Source organism: Stenella coeruleoalba, assembly GCF_951394435.1.
Source record: "Stenella coeruleoalba genome assembly, chromosome: 14".
NCBI classification, from domain to species: Eukaryota; Metazoa; Chordata; class Mammalia; order Artiodactyla; family Delphinidae; genus Stenella; species Stenella coeruleoalba.
The window spans coordinates 84,913,199-84,933,371 of record NC_137160.1 but is presented as its reverse complement, the minus strand read 5'-3'; the positions used below and the strand labels follow the sequence as shown (position 1 = coordinate 84,933,371).

General features: G+C 48.3%; 1 protein-coding gene across 1 annotated transcript in view; it reads right to left on the bottom strand.

The window, feature by feature from the left end:
* Positions 1-20,173, bottom strand: part of TMEM132B (transmembrane protein 132B) — a 382,508-nt gene that overhangs the window by 75,194 nt on the left and 287,141 nt on the right. Inside the window, exon 4 of the mRNA XM_079943402.1 lies at positions 11,668-11,854. Coding sequence (XP_079799528.1) covers positions 11,668-11,854 — 187 coding nt within the window. The remainder of the gene's footprint in view (positions 1-11,667; positions 11,855-20,173) is intronic.

Sequence of the window (20,173 nt, the reverse complement as noted above, 5' to 3'; positions counted from 1 at the left end):
AGTTGATGACATCTATCGTATTCTTACTTTGTAACAAGAACTGCACACATAATGTTGCCTCATTTAATCCTCAAAGTAACCTGTTGAGGTTGTCCTAGTAGGAATTATATTACATACCCCTTTTGCAGATAGGATGACTGAGGCTCCAAAGGCCGGCTCAGATCACAAAGTTTAAGTAAATGGCAAGTTAGATCCAAGCTGCGGCAGCTTGACATCTCTTACGCACACATGCCTCCACACCTCCCCAGCTGTGGAGAAGGTGCTGTCCCTTCACTGACCAGCACACAGGTGGGCAAAGTCCTCTCGTTTGCCAGGACTCTGGTTTGTCATTTCAAACAGGAACCTCATGGATGGACCTAGAGTCTGTCATACAGAGTGAAGTCAGAAAGAGAAAAACAAATACCGTATGCTAACACATATATATGGGGTCTATACAAAAAAGGTCATGAAGAACCTAGGGGCAGGATGGGAATAAAGACGCAGACCTAGTAGAGAATGGACTTGAGGACATGCGGAGGGGGAAGGGTAAGCTGGGACAAAGTGAGAGAGTGGCATGGACATATATTCACTACCAAATGTAAAATGGATAGCTAGTGGGAAGCAGCCGCATAGCACAGGGAGATCAGCTGGGTGCTTTGTGACCACCTAGAGGGGTGGGATAGGAAGGGTGGGAGGGAGGGAGACGCAAGAGGGAAGAGATATGGGAACATATGTATATGTATAACTGATTCACTTTGTTATAAAGCAGAAACTAACACACCATTGTAAAGTAATTATACTCCAATAAAGATGTTAAAAACAAACAAACAAACAAACAAGCAAACAAAACAGGAACCTGAGTCTCAGAGGAGGCCCCTGGAGGTCAGTACCCAGAAACACTTGCATATGGGCAACTCCATCTTGTGACAAATAATGCAGTTCACCCGCCAACAGTAAAAGAGATTTTTTTTTTCAAAAAGAAATTGATTTCTTCAGAATACAGCCTCCGTGTTAAACGGAAGCACAAACCCTTCACCTCACTGATCTCAATTTTGTCATTCAGCGCTCATCACCCAACAGAACAGAACAATTCCCGAGCAGGAGTCTTTGTGGATGTGCCGCCTGACGGAGGTTTTTGGTGAGACAGATAGGTCATAAATATTCATGGTATTGACAGAGCCTTGGGAATCTGTCATGTCACATTACTGTAACAGAAACACCCAGACTTCCATCCCTTCGTTCCTTCAGCTGACAGCCACCAGTTTCATCCCTAGGTTTGCTTCTTGGGTCTGTTTTTCCAGTTCATCTTCAGATATAATATGTCAGCAAAGGTTTGCCAGAAAGGCACGGGTCAGTGGAACCAAACATCTTAATGGGCTTCTTCCTTCTCCTTTTCCACTTAGCTGACTCCAGGTTCACTCTCCAAGGGCAATCCTTTTTATACTGTTATTTTTAAGTAAGTTAGGAAATGACAGAACAGCTACAGCCAGCTATGGGGCCACTGCGGCGATAGGTTCACTGAGTACGCTCACTGGCATCACGCGCCCGGATAACGCTCGGCTGTGGGGAGTTGACCTGCATCCCGCACTTTGACAGGTGCCTGTGGTGGCACTTACAAGTGTGTGGCTTCAATCTAACCAAGATGGTTATTTCTGGTCATTTGTAAAGCATGTCCACTGGACACACCTTCTCCTGGACAATTCAAATTGCTCCTTTCAGCTGCGAACAGGTTGGCTCCATCAGGTGAAACTCTGACTATATAGCCAAGGGAACGGCTGCCTGCAGACCACCTTGCTCTTTTCTATATATAAGAAAAGCCTCAAAGACAGCGCTGAGTCCGGCTTACCCTGGATTCCTACAGCAAGGTGTTGTATGTAATCTCCAGCAAGTAATTACACCGACTCACTAGCTTTGGTGGAAGAAGGGGGACGCAGGTCATCTGGATGGACTTTGGAAGTCGGGGTTCCACAAACATACCTTTCAGAGGCATTGGAATCTCTTTCTTTTCCTGGTAAGTGGAGTCTAATCAACACTACAGAATGTGAAGGCTTTGTAGCTGACTTAATGACTAAAGACCTAATGGCCTTTTAGAGTCATTTTCCAGAGCATCAAATCGCACTGAAGATGTTGAAGGTGTAGGACGGGGCTGCCCTAAATACCACCCAGATCTTAGTTGGCAGGTCGGTGGCCTATGTGTAGCCCCTCCCCGCTTCTTACCCCTGTAGTAGGTTAAATAGTGTCCCCCGTCCCTCAAATTCATGTCCACTGGAATCTCAGAACGTGACCTTATTTGGAAAAAGGGTCTGTGCAGATGTGATTAATTAAGATGAGGTTACACTGGATGCTTAAATTCAACGCCCAGTGTACTGTTAAGGAGGGGACACGCAGAGACGCAGACACACACACAGCCCTGTGATGACAGAGGCTGAGATGGGAGTGATGTGGCCACAAACTAAGGAATGCCTGGGGCCACCTGAAGCTGGAAGGCAAGGGAGAACCTAGAATCTTCAGGTCCTCAGAGGCAGCACGGCCCTGCTGATACCTTGTTTCTAGAACTCTGGCCTCCGGAACGATGAGAGAATCCACCCCTGTTGTGTTAAGCCATGCAGTTGGTGGTGATTCTTCATGGCAGCCCCAGGAAACTAACAGACTATTGACTGATCTCCAGTTTCACCCTTGCCTCTAACAGCCCCCACACCTTCTGGCACATGATCTAGAACCCACTTTTCACCTCGAAACCAGGTGGAGCTTTACAAGATTCATGGTAGTAGAAGAAAAAAAAAGAGAGAGAGAGAAAAAAAAAGAAATAGAAACCACCTAAATATTCACCAGTAGGGAAATAAACTATGGAATAGCCTACAGACTACTGAAGAGCAGATTTTTAAAAAATGGACGAGGCAGCTCTATTCACACAGGTATGAAAGAGCCTCGAGACAGAGTATTGGCTGTAGAGAATGTGAGACGCAGCACAATGCCCTTTGTTTCCACACACGGCCGCGTATCAAACAAAACCCTTTGCTGTCTGCAGCCACGTATCTGTGTATGAAGGTAGGTACAGAGCCCTGGATGAAAAAAATAAAACGAAGGGGGTTGGAATTGCGGGTAGTCCGTGAACCCTTGAGCCTTATTTTAGGATTTTAGGAGGATGCATTCAAGCGCTATTCAGTTCGATTTTACTTTTAAGTTTTAAACAAAACAAAAGACAAAGGACAGGGGAAAAAGCTATCCACAAGCCTTCAAAGCTTTCTGAATTACCGACTTAATTCCTTAAGACCCCCTGGAGCTGTAACAGACCCCAAGAGGCCCAGGAGATGCCCGCTGGACCTTGCCTGGGGCGAAACATCCCTCCTTAGAGGTGGAGACTCCCAGGACAACGTCTGTCCCCTCTGCATCCTGGGCCACATGCAGAGCCAATGGGCAAAGAAGAAAACAGCCACAGAGGGAGGGAGAGAGACGCCCTGTGACATGAAGCAGGAGCTTCAAGCGATTTAAGTCCCTGATTGTTTTGCGCCATCAGGACTATGATCCCAAGAAAATACAGAGTGTACAGAACACTTGGAATTTCAACAAGGCAAGCGGAGCGAATTGCAGCCGCTGGACCGGCAGCCTGGACCCAGACAGCAAGGGAGCAGAGTGCCAACAAATCAATATGGTTTCATATGGCTTTGCCCTGGGCGGCGGGGACGGGGAAGCGGGAGGAGGAACGCCTCCCTCTATGGGAGCAAGAATCGAAGAAAAAGAAAGGAAAACATCTTTCAGAGATATAGCTCCCCACCTGCAAGCTAGAGCCAGAATGTTCATCAGCCTGGGCTCCCCTGACACGGTCCCCCTCCGGCTCTGCAGGCTCCCACTGTGAAAACTTCTCTCTACACGTCACACCTGTGTCTTGTCTAATCCAATGACCTCAAAATACCACGGCGCCAGAAGTCCCTTCTCTTGTCCACTCTGCGTGCTACCACCGTCCTGAGCTAACGGCCACCACTCCTATTTCGGACAACTAATTTAACGCCAGGCTCTCTTCTGGGAAATTCCCACATGTGACTTCACCACAGCCCTGGGCCATTTTCCCAATGGGGAAACTGAGCCATCACAGAACACTTAAGTCACTTGCCCAAGGTCACGCAGCTGCGGAGGCACTGCCTGACACAGAACCTGTGAACATGTGACCTTACACAACCGAGGGGCTTTGCGGATGTGATTCAGTTAAGGATGCTGAGCTGGGGGAGTGCCCTGCGTTATGCAGGTGGCCCGGCGTGATCACAAGGGTCCTTACGAGAGGGAGGCTGGAGGGTCAGCGTCAGAGAAGGACACACGGTAACAGAAGCAGAGGTCAGAGTGATGTGTGACACGGGGTCATGAGCTAAGGAATGCGGGCGCCTCTCGAAGCTGGAAAGGGCAAGGAAGAGATTCTCCCCTACAGCTTCCAAAATAATGCAGCTCTGCTGACACCTTGATTTCGTCCTCTAGACCCGTCTCAGACGTGCGATGTCCAGAGCTGTAAGCTAGATTTGTGTTGTTTAAAGACACTATGCTTGCGGTGATTTGTTACAGCAGCAAGAGGCGGCTAATACAGACACCAATAACCGGACACTGGAAAGCCCATGAAAGGTTATCTGTTACCACCAAGGCCTGCAAAAGCTGCCCCTGGCTTCCTCTCCAATCTCATCTCTTTCCCCTGCCTCCCCCCCGAACCCCGCCTTGCGGTCTACCTTCCAACAGCCTGGCCTTCTTTGAGTTCCTCAAATAAACCAAGTTTAATTCTGCCTGGAGATGCGCACTGTTCCCTCCGCCTGAAATGCGCTTCCTGCACAGCCTTCCAGAGCTGGCTGCTCGTCAGTTAGTTCTCAGAGCAAACGCCCGGTCCTTAGACAGACAGCTTCCTGATCACTTAGCACTGCCCGCCTCCACCCCAGGGTCTCTGTTCTGTGACCCAGCATGAATTTCTCCACAGCGTACATCACTATCTGAAGTGATCGGATGTACTTGTCTCTTATATTCCGTACTCTCCTCTCCTAGAATGGAAGCACCGGGAGGGCTGGGACTCTGTGTGTCTGTTCATCGCCATTCACTAGAACACAGAGTAGACACACAAATATTATTTGAAATAAATAAGTATTTGTGCCCAGGCCTTGCTGTAAAGTTTCAGGCCAAGACGGCTAAAAAGGCATCTGATTATCTCTTGCTTTTTCCTTGCTTGCGTGCCCAGTTGCTTAGAAACTCACCAAGCAGGCTCATTTGTTGATTCCAACTTTTTGAAAGATAATGTGTTTTTGATCTGCATGAGTAGAGCTGGGCTTTTTAGTTTTAAGAACTGTAGTGGAATGGTGGGCTGCAACCCTAAACTCCAAGCCACCCACGGAAATAAATCTCTAAGCTCAAAGTTCGGTAATTGGACATAAAACTGCAGAGAGTTGAAAGGGAATGAGGGACAGAGTTGCGGGGGGTGGGGGAGAAAAGAAAACTCATGCTTTCATAAAGAAAAGAAGGGCTTTTCTTTATGAAGGGAAGAGAAACAGGCACAAAGTTGGCATTTCCCAGCCATGGAGGGGGCAGCACTAAGACTATTTTTAAATTTTAGATTTTAAAGATGATGCAGAGAACATCGTTATTGCCCTAGGTTGCGACACTCCTCTTTTTTGACTGCCCTTTTTAAGATGGGATTTTTGAAGGAGTTGACCATCTGTGCTGTCCGCTAAAATGGAAACATTAGACACAGTGGTTTCCAAGGCCTGATGATCAACTCAAAATTTCCATCAATTCCAATTTATCCCTTTCCATGCACCAAAAAGTAATGAATCCAGCACACAGTGTATGCTAAATAAGTGGTCGATTGTATAGCGATTGACCAGATGGATGGATGGACGGGCGGATGGATGGATCGATCGATCAATCGATGGATCGTACGATGGATGGATCGATGGACCATCGGATGGATGGAGGGATGGAGAGATGGATGGATGGGCAGATGAATGGACAGATGGGTGGACGAATGGACCAAGAGATGGATGGATGCATGCATGCATGGACGGATGGATGGACAGATGGATGGATGGATGGACAGATGGACGGATGGGTGGATGGATGGGTGGGTGGATGAGTACATCACCACTCTCTGTCCTTCTACAGACCCTCCTGCCTGGACTATTGCATCAGCCCCCACCCTGGCTTCCACGCCTGGGGTCTCTTCCCAGTTTTATCATGATTTCCCCTAAAGCTGCATACTTACCTTCTTGAAGTAGAGGTTGGTTTGCTACCCGAGGGGTGTCCACAGCACCCCACACTACACAGGGTCACACACTGTGGCAGCGACCTTCTAAATCATAATACTGGGGTTGAATCCCAAGAGAGCAGTCCCTCCTCAGAGGATGCTGTGAGGTTGAGTGAGATGTTCAGGGGGCAGCAGCCGCCTTGACTACCTACCCACCATCATCGTTCCTCTCCATCCTGCACCACAGCTGTATCTGATTCATCAAATCGAGCTCTTTCTTTCCTCTAGGTGGGGAATCCACCACCCGTACCAAGATTGAACTTCTGTTTGACCCTCGCCCAAATCTGACACGTATATTTACACGTGGTCAGACAGCACAATGGTGATGACAAAAACAACGATGGCTAAATATCATTGAGTGCTTACAATGTGCCAGGCCAACGTGCTCCTTTTTTTTTTTTTTTTCACAATAGGCACTTGAGTTTGTTAAATAATGTGGGTTAAGCAAGGGTTGAGGAGTTCCATGGAATTGGGGGTGGAGGGAGTGGATCTCAAGGAGAGTTTGGGGTCCTCTCCCTCCCCTGGATTTTTGTCAGCTGTGTTCCTGCAGTACGTCTTTAATCCTCATAAAACTCTAAGAGGCAGGCAACCTCATTTTTACATTTTACAGATGACGAAGGTTGAGTTTCAGAGAGGTTAAGTGACTTGCCCAAGATGACAAAACTAGCAAACGTTGGGGTCCAAATTTCCATCTAGGCAGGCTGACCCAAGAGCCTGTACTCTTGACCAAAATATTTCCTTGACAACTAACTCAAAGGAGAAAACAATTGAAAATTTTGTCAGTATGGACGCCCGCCCCCCCACCAGGTAAATCAACAGGATAACAAAACTGGCAGAAACCCATTTCAGACTTGTGACCTCCAGACCCTTAAGATAATAAATTGGTGTTCCTTGAAAGCATTACGTTTGTGGTGATTTGCTACAGCAGCAAAAGGAAACTAATACAGCAGATGAGGGCTATCCAGCTAGTGGGTTCAGGTTCTGACGGTAAATATAACCATTTGCTGAGCAGACACTGTGTATCAGGCACCACGTTTGGTGCTGAGAAAACATCTGGTGAGCAAAACAAACAGGGTCCCTCCCATCGAGGAGCTTGTGATCCAGTGGAGGAAGACAGAGAGTATTCTGGTCATCAATTCAGTGCCTCTTGGCTCCAACCAAATTCACCCCCCATGACCTGCTCTGGGAAAATGGATCTGAGCCTTTAACAGTTGTCCTTTGCCAATGGGCAAGAGTTACGCTATGTCAGTAGGGGGCGCTGGAGAGACACTTGAGTAGGAAAGTGTTTGCTTTCTGATTCTGGGGCACTCTTCCAGCACTGGTGGCTTCCCCCCACCCTTGTATCCAGCTCCTGCAGCACCCAGTGCCCTGCAGCTTTCACCAGCATCCACTTTGAGTGGTTTGGTAGCAAGTGCTTCTGAAGAGACAGCTCCCTGTGGACAGCTGTCCCCAGACTTCCAGCAATTTCCACTGGTATGCTACCTCAGGAGCTTCTCCTCATTCAGTGGGCTGTGAATGTACCCTCTCCAGCAAGGTCTGGATCTCGGAGGGTTGGGGGAAGGCCTCTGGCTCAGATGCCCTAACTCCATCCCAGGGCAGCGGAGGCTCCTGCCTCGGCCATTCCCATATTCTTCCGAGCTCTCTTCACTCCTTAGCAAGCAATCTCTCATCACTCTAGTCCCTGTTATAACTAACGGTCCTTTATATCAACCTCTCCCTGCTCAAATTCTTTCTCGTGATTGGAGCCAGACGGAGACAGGCAATGCACAAAGCATCACGTGAATAAGCATGAATTATAGACGAAAGAGAGAACGAATTTAGCTGGAGTGGCCAGGAGAACCCTCTGTGAGAGTTGGCTTTGAAGGTGAAAGAGACAAGAAATCAACGAAATGGAGCCTTCTGGGCCAAGGGTGAGCCATGAGAAGACGTGAGCAGGACCGAGGCTCAGCGTGGCCAGGTTCTGAACGGACAGGCTTCTGGGACACCTTGGGACCTCAGACTTGCATCGTACAACAAAAGGGCATCGGCCAGAGCCTGTCTGCCCTCAGATCCATTCCCAAGCCTTCCCCTGATGGGTTCTGGCTCCCAGAGGCGCTGACCCCAAAGACGGTGTTCCTTAGGGGACCCCAGCCCTGGGCCCCAGGATCACCTCCTCCTGCCTCCCAGTCCAGGGGTGGGTGGATTCCCACTCCGGCTATGGTTCCTGAGTCTCCTGTGTTCTGTTCCTGGCTTATCATCTGTCCTACTTCCTGTGTACCTGAGTGCTTCCACTTCAAGTTTTTCTGTCCTAACTACAAAAGTGGCTTCCACTCCTCAGTAGACTCTGATACAATAACAAGCCCAATTTTGTTTGAACATTCCATGGACGAGTAATCTAGCACCCTTACATCATGCCTAAGTTGTCCAGGGTTAGTTGCCACTGAGAAGAAGTAGGAGGGGGAGGGGGAGAAGGGAAAGGAGAAGAAGGGGGGCGGGAAGGAAGAATTACATAAAAGTTACTTACACCCTAAGAGCAGTAGGCAAAATTCTCCCCTGAAGGCCACTCTGGCAGTTACGGGTTTGGAAAGCAGCTAAAACAACTGATTAAAGAGAAAGGATGAACTACCAACTCTGGTTCCACCGCAAACTTTACTAAATAGCTCTGGTCCCTTGGAGGCATTTCAGAGCCACTCTCCACGGGGATGCAGGAGGTGCGCTGCGATACATGACACCACCCAACCATCCAACCCTGGCACCTCCCAGCCAGTGGGAATTAAAGCCAAATGCAAGAAACCATCCCTAAGTAAAGATCAGCCAGATGGAGAGACACTACTCGCCACAGACCTGCGGTGAGCACAGCAGACAGACCACAGCCTCCTCGGAGAAGCCAGGGAGGAGCACGCAGCTCAGCCGGCTCCAGCGGGGGAGAAGCTGGGGGATGGCGGAGCGAGTGCCACAGAGAACAGACCAGCGCCGGCAATGCAGCCAAAACGAGTGCACCGCTCGCATCCGCTGGACCCCTCCCAGGGCTGCACCAGGCACCTGTCACTAACACAGGAACAGCACAGAAGATGAGCCCCACGGGGGAGTGCTGGCAGCCGAGGAAAGGCTGTCCGAGCCGACCTGTATCTTGGCCTCCTCTCCTGTTCTGCCAGGCTCTCCATCCTCGCCCACCTTTCACCACCTCCTTCTGCCCTAGGTTCTGTCCCATCGCACCACGTGCCCTGACCCAGTGACGAGCACCCCACTCAGACCAGTGCCAGGAGTTAGGTCTTCAGGCAGCATCATGACAGAAGAGCTCACCTCTGGCCAAAGAGCGCTGGAGGGTCTCACCAAGCAAAGGTCTCATTGGGAAAGGCCACACTAGGAGACAATACGCGCTGAAGCCCTATAACAACAGAACAATGTCCCCATTCACCAGTATTCTCCTTAGGTTACTTTACTACAAGATGCTAACATTAACGTTCTGGCCAAGGATACACTTTCTGTCCCAGATGCTCACCTCTGCCATCACGGCATTAAAGCAAACCTAGACAGTTCAGAACAAATGAGGCTGTGTTCCAATATGACATTTTCTACTAACGCAGGCGGCAAGCTGGATTGGTCGGTGGGCTGTACTGGGCTGACTGCAGGTCCATACCCCGTCCTGGTTCCAGCCTCCTGGCAGGTCAACATACATCACTTTCTAGCTCCTCTCGGAACCAACACCTGCCCACGAGAGAAAGGCACGACCCTCATCGTTACAAGTAGCAGGAGGCTGCAGAGGTCCCAGGGAACTGACTGGTACTGATGAGACATACAGCAAAATCCTAAGGACTTCGAGTAAAGAGATGACACAACCTCAGCCAGATCTTGGTCCATCTGGAGAATTGACAGAAAAGGTCCTGGGAAAGGGAACATAGGACTGTCTCACTCTGTCCCAAAATCCTCATCCATCCACCTCTGCCCCTTCACGGGGCTCTTTCCCACAAAACTGTGGCCGCCCTCAAACCAAAATGCGGATCACTGCTGGTGTAGATCATCTCCAACCGTCTAGCCTTCAAGAACTAGATGATCCGGGTAGCTCAGATTACAGCACGGGATTCAGTCAGTCACTCGACAGATCGTAAGTGCCCCAGGCATCGTTCTAGGTGCTGGGGACACAGCTGTGGACAAAACTGACGGGAAGCCTACCGTCATGGATCTCTCCTTCTGGGGAGGAACACAGATGATGAATCCTAAACCTCAAACACTGATAATATCTATGAAGAAGACAGAAGAGGATGAAGATGTAGACACAGAGGGATGGGCAGGGGGAATGGAGAGCCAGCTTGGCTTCTCTGGTCAGGGAAGGTGCCTCTTAACAGTCGAATCAAGAAGGAGCCAGATATGGGAGACATAGGGAAAGGGAGTTTTGGGGCAAAGAGTCAAGAACACAAATATGGGGATTGCAGAATTAATTGTAGGACAGAGGCTTTTATTTGCAAGGATCTCAGCCCTGGTATCCAACTTTGAGTAGGGATGATAGAAGTACCCCCAGACTGTCCTAGAATCGCTCGGTGTGGACCCCCATGCTTTGGTCCCAGACAGGAAGGTCAAAGCAGTGCAGAATGTATTTGGACATTTCCAGTGTGGGAAAGGGCATTAGCAATACTGCACTCCCAGGGCTTATTAACCCTGTGACCCATCGGCACCACCTTTTAAGGTTCTGGAACCTTGTCCACGACACTGTTCTCAGAGGTGTTCCCTGAGCCTGACTGTGAATAGAGCTTCGGCCAAGCTCAGAGGAGAGAGCTGGTCACCCCCAGGCCAGAAACAGAAACACATGTGGTTTTATGGTCTCTGGGACCCTATCCAGGTTCATCTGGTCAGTTCCCAATAAGGCTCTTTCGGTCCCTCTTCATTTTAGAGTTTGCCAATCCCCAAGCTACACGGGAACTCTCAGGGCAATTGACCAGGGGCTGTTTACTCAGCATATAGAGAAGCCGTTCCCACCACACACTCCTGATGCATTTCAATGCAACTGTCTTCACTCAGGACAACACTCGGTCCTGAGATGCACACAGCCTGAGCCAATAAAAAGCACGGGCTCCCCGGGACATGGTTCAGCAGTATCCACAAAGGAGAGCGGATTTACACAGCAGGCCCTAGTTTCCAAGGAGGCGTTACAGAAAGCAAGTAAATAAAATATACCTTAAGTGTATTTCCCTTGCTCAAGCAACATCAAGGTGCATAGAAAACAGCAGATAATAAAATGCTCATGTTTCTTTGAATATTAAAAGTACTCAGGGAATTCCCTGGCGGTCCAGTGGTTAGAATTCCGGGCTTTCACTGCCAGCGGCCAGGGTTTGACCCCTGGTCGGGGAACTAAGATCCCACATGCCACACGGCGAGGCAAAAAAAAAAAAAAAGTACTCAGAGAAAACATCTTTGTGACACTGATTCCGAGCCCGACATCTCACCATTGCGAGCGGGACGATGCCCACGAAGGAGGTGTGGCTGACAAAGATCTCAGAGACAACCAGCTCCCTCGCGGCGTCCTCCACCGGGTACTCCACCTGCCAGGTGATCTGCTGGGCGCCAGCCAGGCCACTGCTGTTGTCGATTCCAAAGTCCACCTGCAAGATCTCATAGAAGGAGCCATTCGTTCTGCAAAACAAACACAGAGTAAAGTGCAGTTTAAAACCTGAGACTCAGCAGAGTGTCAAGAACGCGATAAATGGCCACATTCCTCTCTGTCAACCCAAAGAAGGCTCGCCAGGTCCAACAGGTCACAGGCGGTGTCGACAGAGCCTGATTCACAGGCTGCCCACAGATGGCCCACACCTCCGAGTGGACAGGCCATCCGTCTTCAGGGCCCTGTCCTTCCCTGAATGAGCAGCTCGGACAGCACTGCATCTCTGGGCACTGTCACCGCTCAGTCCTCCCCAACCCCACGCCTGCAGACGCCACGATCCAGGTACCACACATGGGACGTGGCCCGACACCATCACCTAGGGCCACCATTACTCCAATCGTGAGGCACAGCCTGGATTCTGGCTGTTTCTACGTCTACTTGCTGACCTGTGTGGCTGTGGACCCGTGGTGCAAACTCTGAGCTTTAGAATTTGGGGAGAACATTGGTGCCTACGTGGGCTTGTGAAAGCATCATGAGAGCAAGGATGGGAAAGGACCCCATAAGGTGCCTCGTCCGTGACATCAACTATGAGCTACATGAATAAGGAGCTACGCCGGGTTCTTCATGTCCTCAGCCTGCAACGGGATGGGGTGGGATGTAAGAAATCCCCCATGAATAAGGAGCTACGCCGGGTTCTTCATGTCCTCAGCCTGCAACGGGATGGGATGGGATGTAAGAAATCCCCCCCTGCCTTCATTCATGGAGTGACCACATTGAACACTGCACAGTGTTTGGAGGAGGGGGAAGAAAGTGGACGGGGCACATATAAGTGAAAAGGGCAAATGTCATTCTCAGCATCTTTCTACACAGGGAGAGCCTCTCATAAGGACATGAACTTATAAATTATAGGCTGACTATTGCACTGATGGGAGGAGTTACTAAACAGAAAGGTAAAACAACGAGCCATCCAGCATGGGATTTGTGGACGACTTCTGCTCCATAAGTCTTTGACCGTCACCCTGAATCTAGCTGTATCTGGATCCAAGCAATATGACAGCAGAGTGAAGGATTCACAGCTCCGAAAGCCTGAGTGACCCCAACCAACCTGTTCCTTTACCAGCAATGGGCCTGCTGGGACTAAAATGAGCTGGGAAGCCTCTTCCCTGTCTTTGGGGATCTAGGGCAAGATCTGCAGCCCAGACACCGAACTCACAACCTGTAGGGAAAGAGTTTTTTTGTTTTGTTTTGTTTTGTCTTTTGCGGTACGCGGGCCTCTCACTGTTGCAGCCTCTCCCATTGCGGAGCACAGGCTCCAGACGCGCAGGCTCAGCGGCCATGGCTCACGGGCCCAGCCGCTCCGCGGCATGTGGGATCCTCCCAGACCAGGGCACGAACCCGTGTCCCCTGCATCGGCAGGCGGACTCTCAACCACTGCACCACCCGGGAAGCCCAGGAAAGATTTTGAAAAAAAGCCTGTTGCCTGTTGCTTGCCCAACAGAATCTCCTACCGTGGACAGTTCCTCCACCCCCACCCCCCCAACCACGAAGACTTAAGAACAGGGTAGAAACCACAGTATTGACAGATAGCTATAGTAAATTTGTTCTTTAAATCTTCTAGCTCGTGAGAAAGACAAATATCATATAATATTGCTTATATTTGGAATTAAAAAAATGGTACAAATGAACTCATTTACAAAACAGAAATAGAGTCACAGATGTAGAAAACAATCTTATGGTTACCAGGGGGCAATGGGGAAGAAGGATAAATTGGGAGACTGGGATTGACATATACTCACTACTATGTATAAAATAGATAACTAATAAGGACCTACTGTATAGCACAGGGAACTCGACTCAATACCCTGTAATGACTTATATGGGAAAAGAATCTAAAAAAAAGTGGATGTCTGTATATGCATAACTGATTCACTTTGCTGTACAGCAGAAACTAACACAACATTGTAAATCAACTACACCCCAATAATTTTTTTTTAAATAGCTATAGTATAGCTATAGTGTTGGCAAAACTAAGTTACAGTGACCTGATATGGAACTCTACCCCAAACAGAACTACATTAGAATTCGTCACGTCCAACGTTTTTTCCATTTAGTCAAGGTTTTAAGAAACTCTCTGATACTGCTCTGTCCAATATAGTGGTTACTGGCCAGAAGTGGCTATTTAAATTGAAGTATAAATTTATTAAAATTATCTAGCCAGGTTGTCCTGGTGTGGGTACCCGTGAGCTATGAATCGTCAAGTTATCTATTTGCACGTGCTGTCTTGCACGGGAAAGGGAATGTGTGTTGAATAAGGGACCTGGCCTCATGAGAGGATGACAGTGGGCTCACATGGGAACAGGGGACCCCTATTTCCCGGGGCCCTGCGAGAGGGATTTCAGGAGCTTAGGAACTTGGGCGCTCGGTTCTCAGCTTCGGTCACCTCCCTTTCCCAGTCACCACACCCCAGCCTCAAGTCACTTCTCTGATCGCAGGGATTCTCCACTTATCCATCTGTTAAGTCTCCTCCTGTAAGAGATGCTCGGCCCTGTCAGATCAGATCTTCAGTTTCTTTTGAGTCTGCACCGTGCTTGTAAGCAGATCTAAGGAGCTGCTGCTAATGCCTCCTGGGTCTCAGCACTCAGTAAACTTCAGAAAAACTACCGCCGAGAAAGTGAAAATCCGGCACAAGAAGAAAAGGACCGTAACTCTCTCTGTTATCAGCAGTTTAATCCTGCCGAATCCGCACTCCGGTCTTGGGGTGCAGAAGTGGCCAGTCTTTGGGCAAAGGGGGCAGGGTCTGCGTGGGAAGGCTGGCCCTCCCTTAACTGTGGGTTCTCCTTCTCCTGTGGACCTGCTACAGGAACCTGCCCAAGACCAGCTACAAATGGAGTAACACTCCAGTCAGAGTCACTTTTATGCATCAGTTTTTATTTAAGTCATTTCCCTCAAACCAGAGGAAGGGGGTCTTTGACTTCTCGGCCGCTGGCGTGCCCGCTAAGAAGTCCATTTCTATGGAAATGGGTTTATAAGTATCAGCTTTACCCGTTCCCGATCTATTCCTGATAAGCCTTTCCACTTAGAAAGTGTTCCATGACTCTCTCCATTTAACAATTACCAGCTGCCTTTGGGGAACCAGCATCAGTCATGAGATAATCATCAGATATTTTTCTTTTCCCTGGGGTGGAGAAGTGTGTGTGTGTGTGTGTGTGTGTGTGTGTGTGTGTGTGTGTGTGTGTGTGTGTGTGTGTGTGTGTGTGTGTGTGTGTGTGTGTCTGTGTTGGAAGGGGTCAAGCAGGAACACTGCTTGCCTGTTTCTACCCTCAAGCTAGAACACACAGCCTCCTCCCAAAAGGACTTGCTTCCCAGAGGCCCTGTTTCCCACGGAAACCTGTCCTGCAATAAAAGCTAAGCCCCCTTCACGTGACCGTGGGACAGCTTTCGAGTGCACAGTATGGCTGCAGCTCAGACACGCCAGCAAGAAGGAGGCGGAGAAACGGGAGCAGGGGAGATGGATGGGCCCCAATCCAGCAGCTGGTCCCCAGGAAGCGCACCCTCCCATTTCTCAGCAGATCCCTCATGATGACAGCGATGATCGTTTTGGGGAGGGAGGGTGGTGGGGAGGGAAGGCAATAGTGGGGGAGAGAGCAGTAAAGAATGAGGGAGAGTTCAAAAGCGTGAACTGCTCTGTAGCAGGTTGTACCATTTACCTAAACTATTTTTTCTCCCCACAAACTTCTAGATAATTCTGAGCTACCAGACGGAGATGCTTTCCCCATATAAGTTTTTTTTTTTTTCTATAAATGGAGCAAGAGAGGCTGTCTCTGGTCTCAGGGATTCTGCTTTTTTCTTATGAACCTTTTTCTGGGCATTACTTTAAAAGATGACCAAAAAGCCAGGTAAATACTGAACGATGATTACACTGAGCAAACGCCCCAGAGTAAGCCTGCTGGTTACTGGCGGTAAATACAATGAGACTGAACTCCGACTTCCTCTCTTGACTGTTCGTGCCACCAGGACAACAGTGTACCTGTACAGTTGCTGCTCTGACTGTGGCAGCTGGAACGGTGCCTGGAAAAGTGTAGGAGTTCCGTACGTATTTGTTTAAGTCTCTGAACACACTCAACAGACCAAGTAGGACACCCTGTCAATTTGTGTGTAGGGGGGTGTCATATGCATTCTGGGAGACAAGAAGCTACCAGGGTTTTTTGTTGTTGTTGTTGTAATTTATTTATTTTATGTATTTATTTTTGGCTGTGTTGGGTCTTCGTTGCTGCACGCAGGCTTCCTCTAGTTGCACCGAGCAGGGGCTACTCTTCATTGCAGTGCACGGGCTTCTCATTGTGGTGGCTTCTCTTGTCGCGGAGCACGGGCTCTAGGCGCGCAGGCTTCAGTAACTGTGGCACGTGGGCTCAGTAGTTGTGGCTCACGGACTCTACAGCACAGGCTCAGGGGTTGTGGCACACGGACTTAGTTGCTCCGCGGCATGTGGGATCTTCCCGGCCCAGGGCTCGAACCTGTGTCCCCTGCATTGGCAGGAGGATTCCTAACCACTGCGCCACCAGGGAAGTCCCAGTCAGCTGGGTTTTGAGCCCTAGTCTCCTGCCTGCCTGGTACGTATATTGATATTCTCTGCTTCGATAAGATGGGTCTGTCTCTACTACTAGAATGTAATTTTGTTTTAAAGACTTTATTTTTTTAGAGCAGTTTTAGGTTCACAGCAAAATTGAGGAGAAGGTACAAAGGTTTCCCATATACCCCTTTCCCCCCATACACACAGAGCCTCCCCCATTATCAGCATCCCCCAGCAAACGGTACATTTGTTACCATCAGTGAATCTACATGGACACATCATTATCACCCAAAGTGCACAGCTTACATTACAGTTCACTCTTGGTTTTGTATATTCTATAGGTTTGAACAAATGGACAGTGACACGTCTCCACCATTATGGTCTCATACAGGGTATTTTCACTGCCCTAAACATCCTCTGTATTCCTCACTCCTCTCCTCAACCCCTGGCCGGCCACCACTGATCTCTTCATTGTCTCCAGAGTTTTGCCTTTTCCAGAATGTCATAGAGTTGGAACCATATAGTATGTAGCCTCTTCAGATAGGCTTCTTTCACTGAATAATATGCATTAAGGCCTCTCCCCATCTTCTCACGGCTTGATAGCTCATTTCTTTCCAGCACTGGATAATATCCCATTGTCTGAATGGACCACGGATTATTTATCCATTCAGCTACTGAAGGACAGCTTGGCTGCTTCTAAGTTTTGACAATTATGAACAAAGCTGCTATAAACATCGTGTACAGGCTTTTGTGTAGACATAAGTTTTCAACTCCTTTGGGTGAACACCAAGGAGGACAATTGCTAAATCTTATGAACATAAGTTCTCAAAGGTCAAAACCTATCATAACACCATGGTCACTACAATCCCTGGCATATTCATTTATTCGGTGACATTTATTAAGCAGTGAATATGTGTTAGCCATGGAGAATTCACTGCTAGACAAAATAGACACGATTTCTCTCTTAATAGTCAGGTAAATAAACAAACAAGGTAAGCCCAGGTCATGATAAATCCTATCCTGAAATTAAAACAGAAGAATGAAATTTCTTTTTAAAAAGTTAAATAAGGTTTTTTCAATTAAAAAGATACAATTTTATGTTTATACCACATGATCCAGCAATTCCACTCCTACGTCTATAGCCGAAAGAACAAAAACACTAATTCAAAAAGACTTCCCTGGTGGCACAGTGGTTAAGAATCCACCTATCAATGCAGGGGACACGGGTTCAATCACTGGTCTGGGAAGATCCCACATGCCACGGAGCAACTAAGCCCATGCACCTCAACTACTGAGCCTGCGCTCTAGAGCCCACAAGCCACAACTACTGAGCCTGAGAGCCACAACTACTGAAGCCCGCGTGCCTAGAACCCGTGCTCCGTAATAAAAGAAGCCACTGCAACGAGAAGCCTGCGCACAGCAACAAAGAGTGGCCTTCGCTTGCCACAACTAGAGAAAGCCCGCTCACAGCAACAAAGACTGCTTTCATTTTTTGGCACTTGTAAGTAATGCTGCTATGAACACTGTGGTACATGAATCTTTTTTTAAAAATTAATTTAATTCATTTTCAAATTATTTATAGTTTATATAAATACAATTAGTATTTACTTATTTATTTATCTATCTTTGGCTGCGTTGGGTCTTCGTTGCTGTGTGCAGGCTTTCTCTAGTTGCGGTGAGCAGGGGTTACTCTTCGTTGTGGTGCGCGGGCTTCTTATTATGGGGGCTTCTCTTGTTGCGGAGCACGGGCTCTAGAGCCGGGCTCAGTAGTTGTGGCACGTGAGCTCAGTAGTTGTGGCTCGCGGGCTCTAGAGTACAGGCTCAGTAGTTGTGCCGCATGGGCTTAGTTGCTCCGCGGCATGTGGGATCTTTCTGGACCAGGGCTAGAACCCGTGTCCCCTGCATTGGCAGGTGGATTCTGAACCACTGCACCACCAGGGAAGCCCCGAAAATGTTTTCTTTATTTTTTTGTGTTTGTGTTTTATGTATTATTTGTGTGAAAAGTATTATAAACCTATTACTGTACAGTACTATATAGCCGATGGTTTTAGGTGGGTACCTAGGCTAACTTTGTCAGACTCATGAACAAACTGGACTTACGAACGCGTTCTAGGAACGGAGCTCGTTTGTATGTAGGGTACTTAGTGTATAACATACTAAGTAAGTTATTTATCTGTTATGTTGACTCTCTCTCTCTCTCTCTCTCTCTCTCCCTCTATGTATCTCACACATACACATAAGCACCAGGAAAGCAGGGATTTCAGCCTGTTTTGCTCACTGCTGTGTCCCCAGCCTGGGACCTAGCTGGTGCTCATTAAATACCCGTTGAAGGAAGCACTGAATATCAAACAACAGTCTGAGTGAGAGCTCAGAGGAATGTGTGCTTAGTGAAGCCAGAGAGGCTGTGTCACGGTGTTGGCAGGAGAGAGAAACTGGCAAGTCAGGGAAGGCTTCCTGGAGGAGGTCGGACTCAGGCCGATCTTTGCAGAATGGGCTCAGACAACAGGCAACACTGCTTGGGGCCCCTCATCACACCCTCTTCCCCTCCAGACGTCCTTCCCACTCTGTGACTCCCCCTTCGCCGACACCAGTCCTCCCAGAGAGGAACGGCACAAACCCCTCTGCTCACCAAACCCATCAACAAGGCAGAGGGTCTTTTTTTTTTTCTTAATTTTTTTTTAACTGGAGTCTGAGTGCTTTACAATGTAGTGTTAGTTTCTGCTGCACAATGAAGTGAATCTGCTGTATGTACACATGTATCCCCTCCCCCCTGGGCCTCCCTCCACCCAGCTATGTGGTCACAGAGCACCGCGTTGAGCTCCCTGTGCTTTATAGTAGGTTCCCACTAGCTAGCTATTTTACGCGTGGTAGTGTATATATGTCCATCCCCATCTCCCAGTTCGTCCCACCCTCTCCCTCCTCGCCGTGTCCACATGTCCGTTCTCTACGTCTACGTCTCTATTCCCGCCCTGCAAATAGGTTCATCTGTACCATTTTTCTAGATTCCACATATATGCGTTAATATATGATACTCGTTTTTCTCTTTCTGACGTACTTCACTCTGTATGACAGACTCTAGGTTCATCCACATCGGGAAGAGGGTCTTTAGTCCATCTCTCTGCCTGTCACGCAGCTCTTTTCGTCATGACCTCATGACTAGCTCTCAGAACCTGGCATGAATAAATCATCTCCTTCTGCAATTTCACAAGATCCAGGCACTGCCTTCTCATGTCTGCTTTGACTGCTCTCTCTGAGCTCGCTGTGGAAAGAATGTTGCAGGTTGACCAATCAGACTGCAGTCGGCAGGCAAAGGTCTAAAAACATTTAAAAACCCCTAGTTTAGAGCAGGGACTTTTGGACTCAAAACCTTCTCTCCTCATTGGTTTAATTTCAACACTTCTCATTCAATTGCTATCTAGAACCTTTAAAAAATTCTAAGACTGTGTCAGATGGGAATAGTCCAAGAACAGGTGTTCGTTTATTGCATTTCTAGCAGACTAGGAAAGTTAAATAGAAAACCCAGAGGTTACAATGTGGTACCTGTGCTGCACGTGGCTAGGGCCATAGTTATTAATCACCTCCACTACTGTGTTTTCACGAAATGTGCCAATGTTTTTAAATGCATAATATTCACACCAAAAAAAATTTAGTATTTCTGGCTTCTTGGAAAAATTGGAAGAGCAGGCAACACTATCTATCCCACATTCCCACGTGGCAACGATCAGCTAGAACAGCAGGATGCTGTTCACACAAAGTGGATCAAAGACCTAAGTGTCAGAGC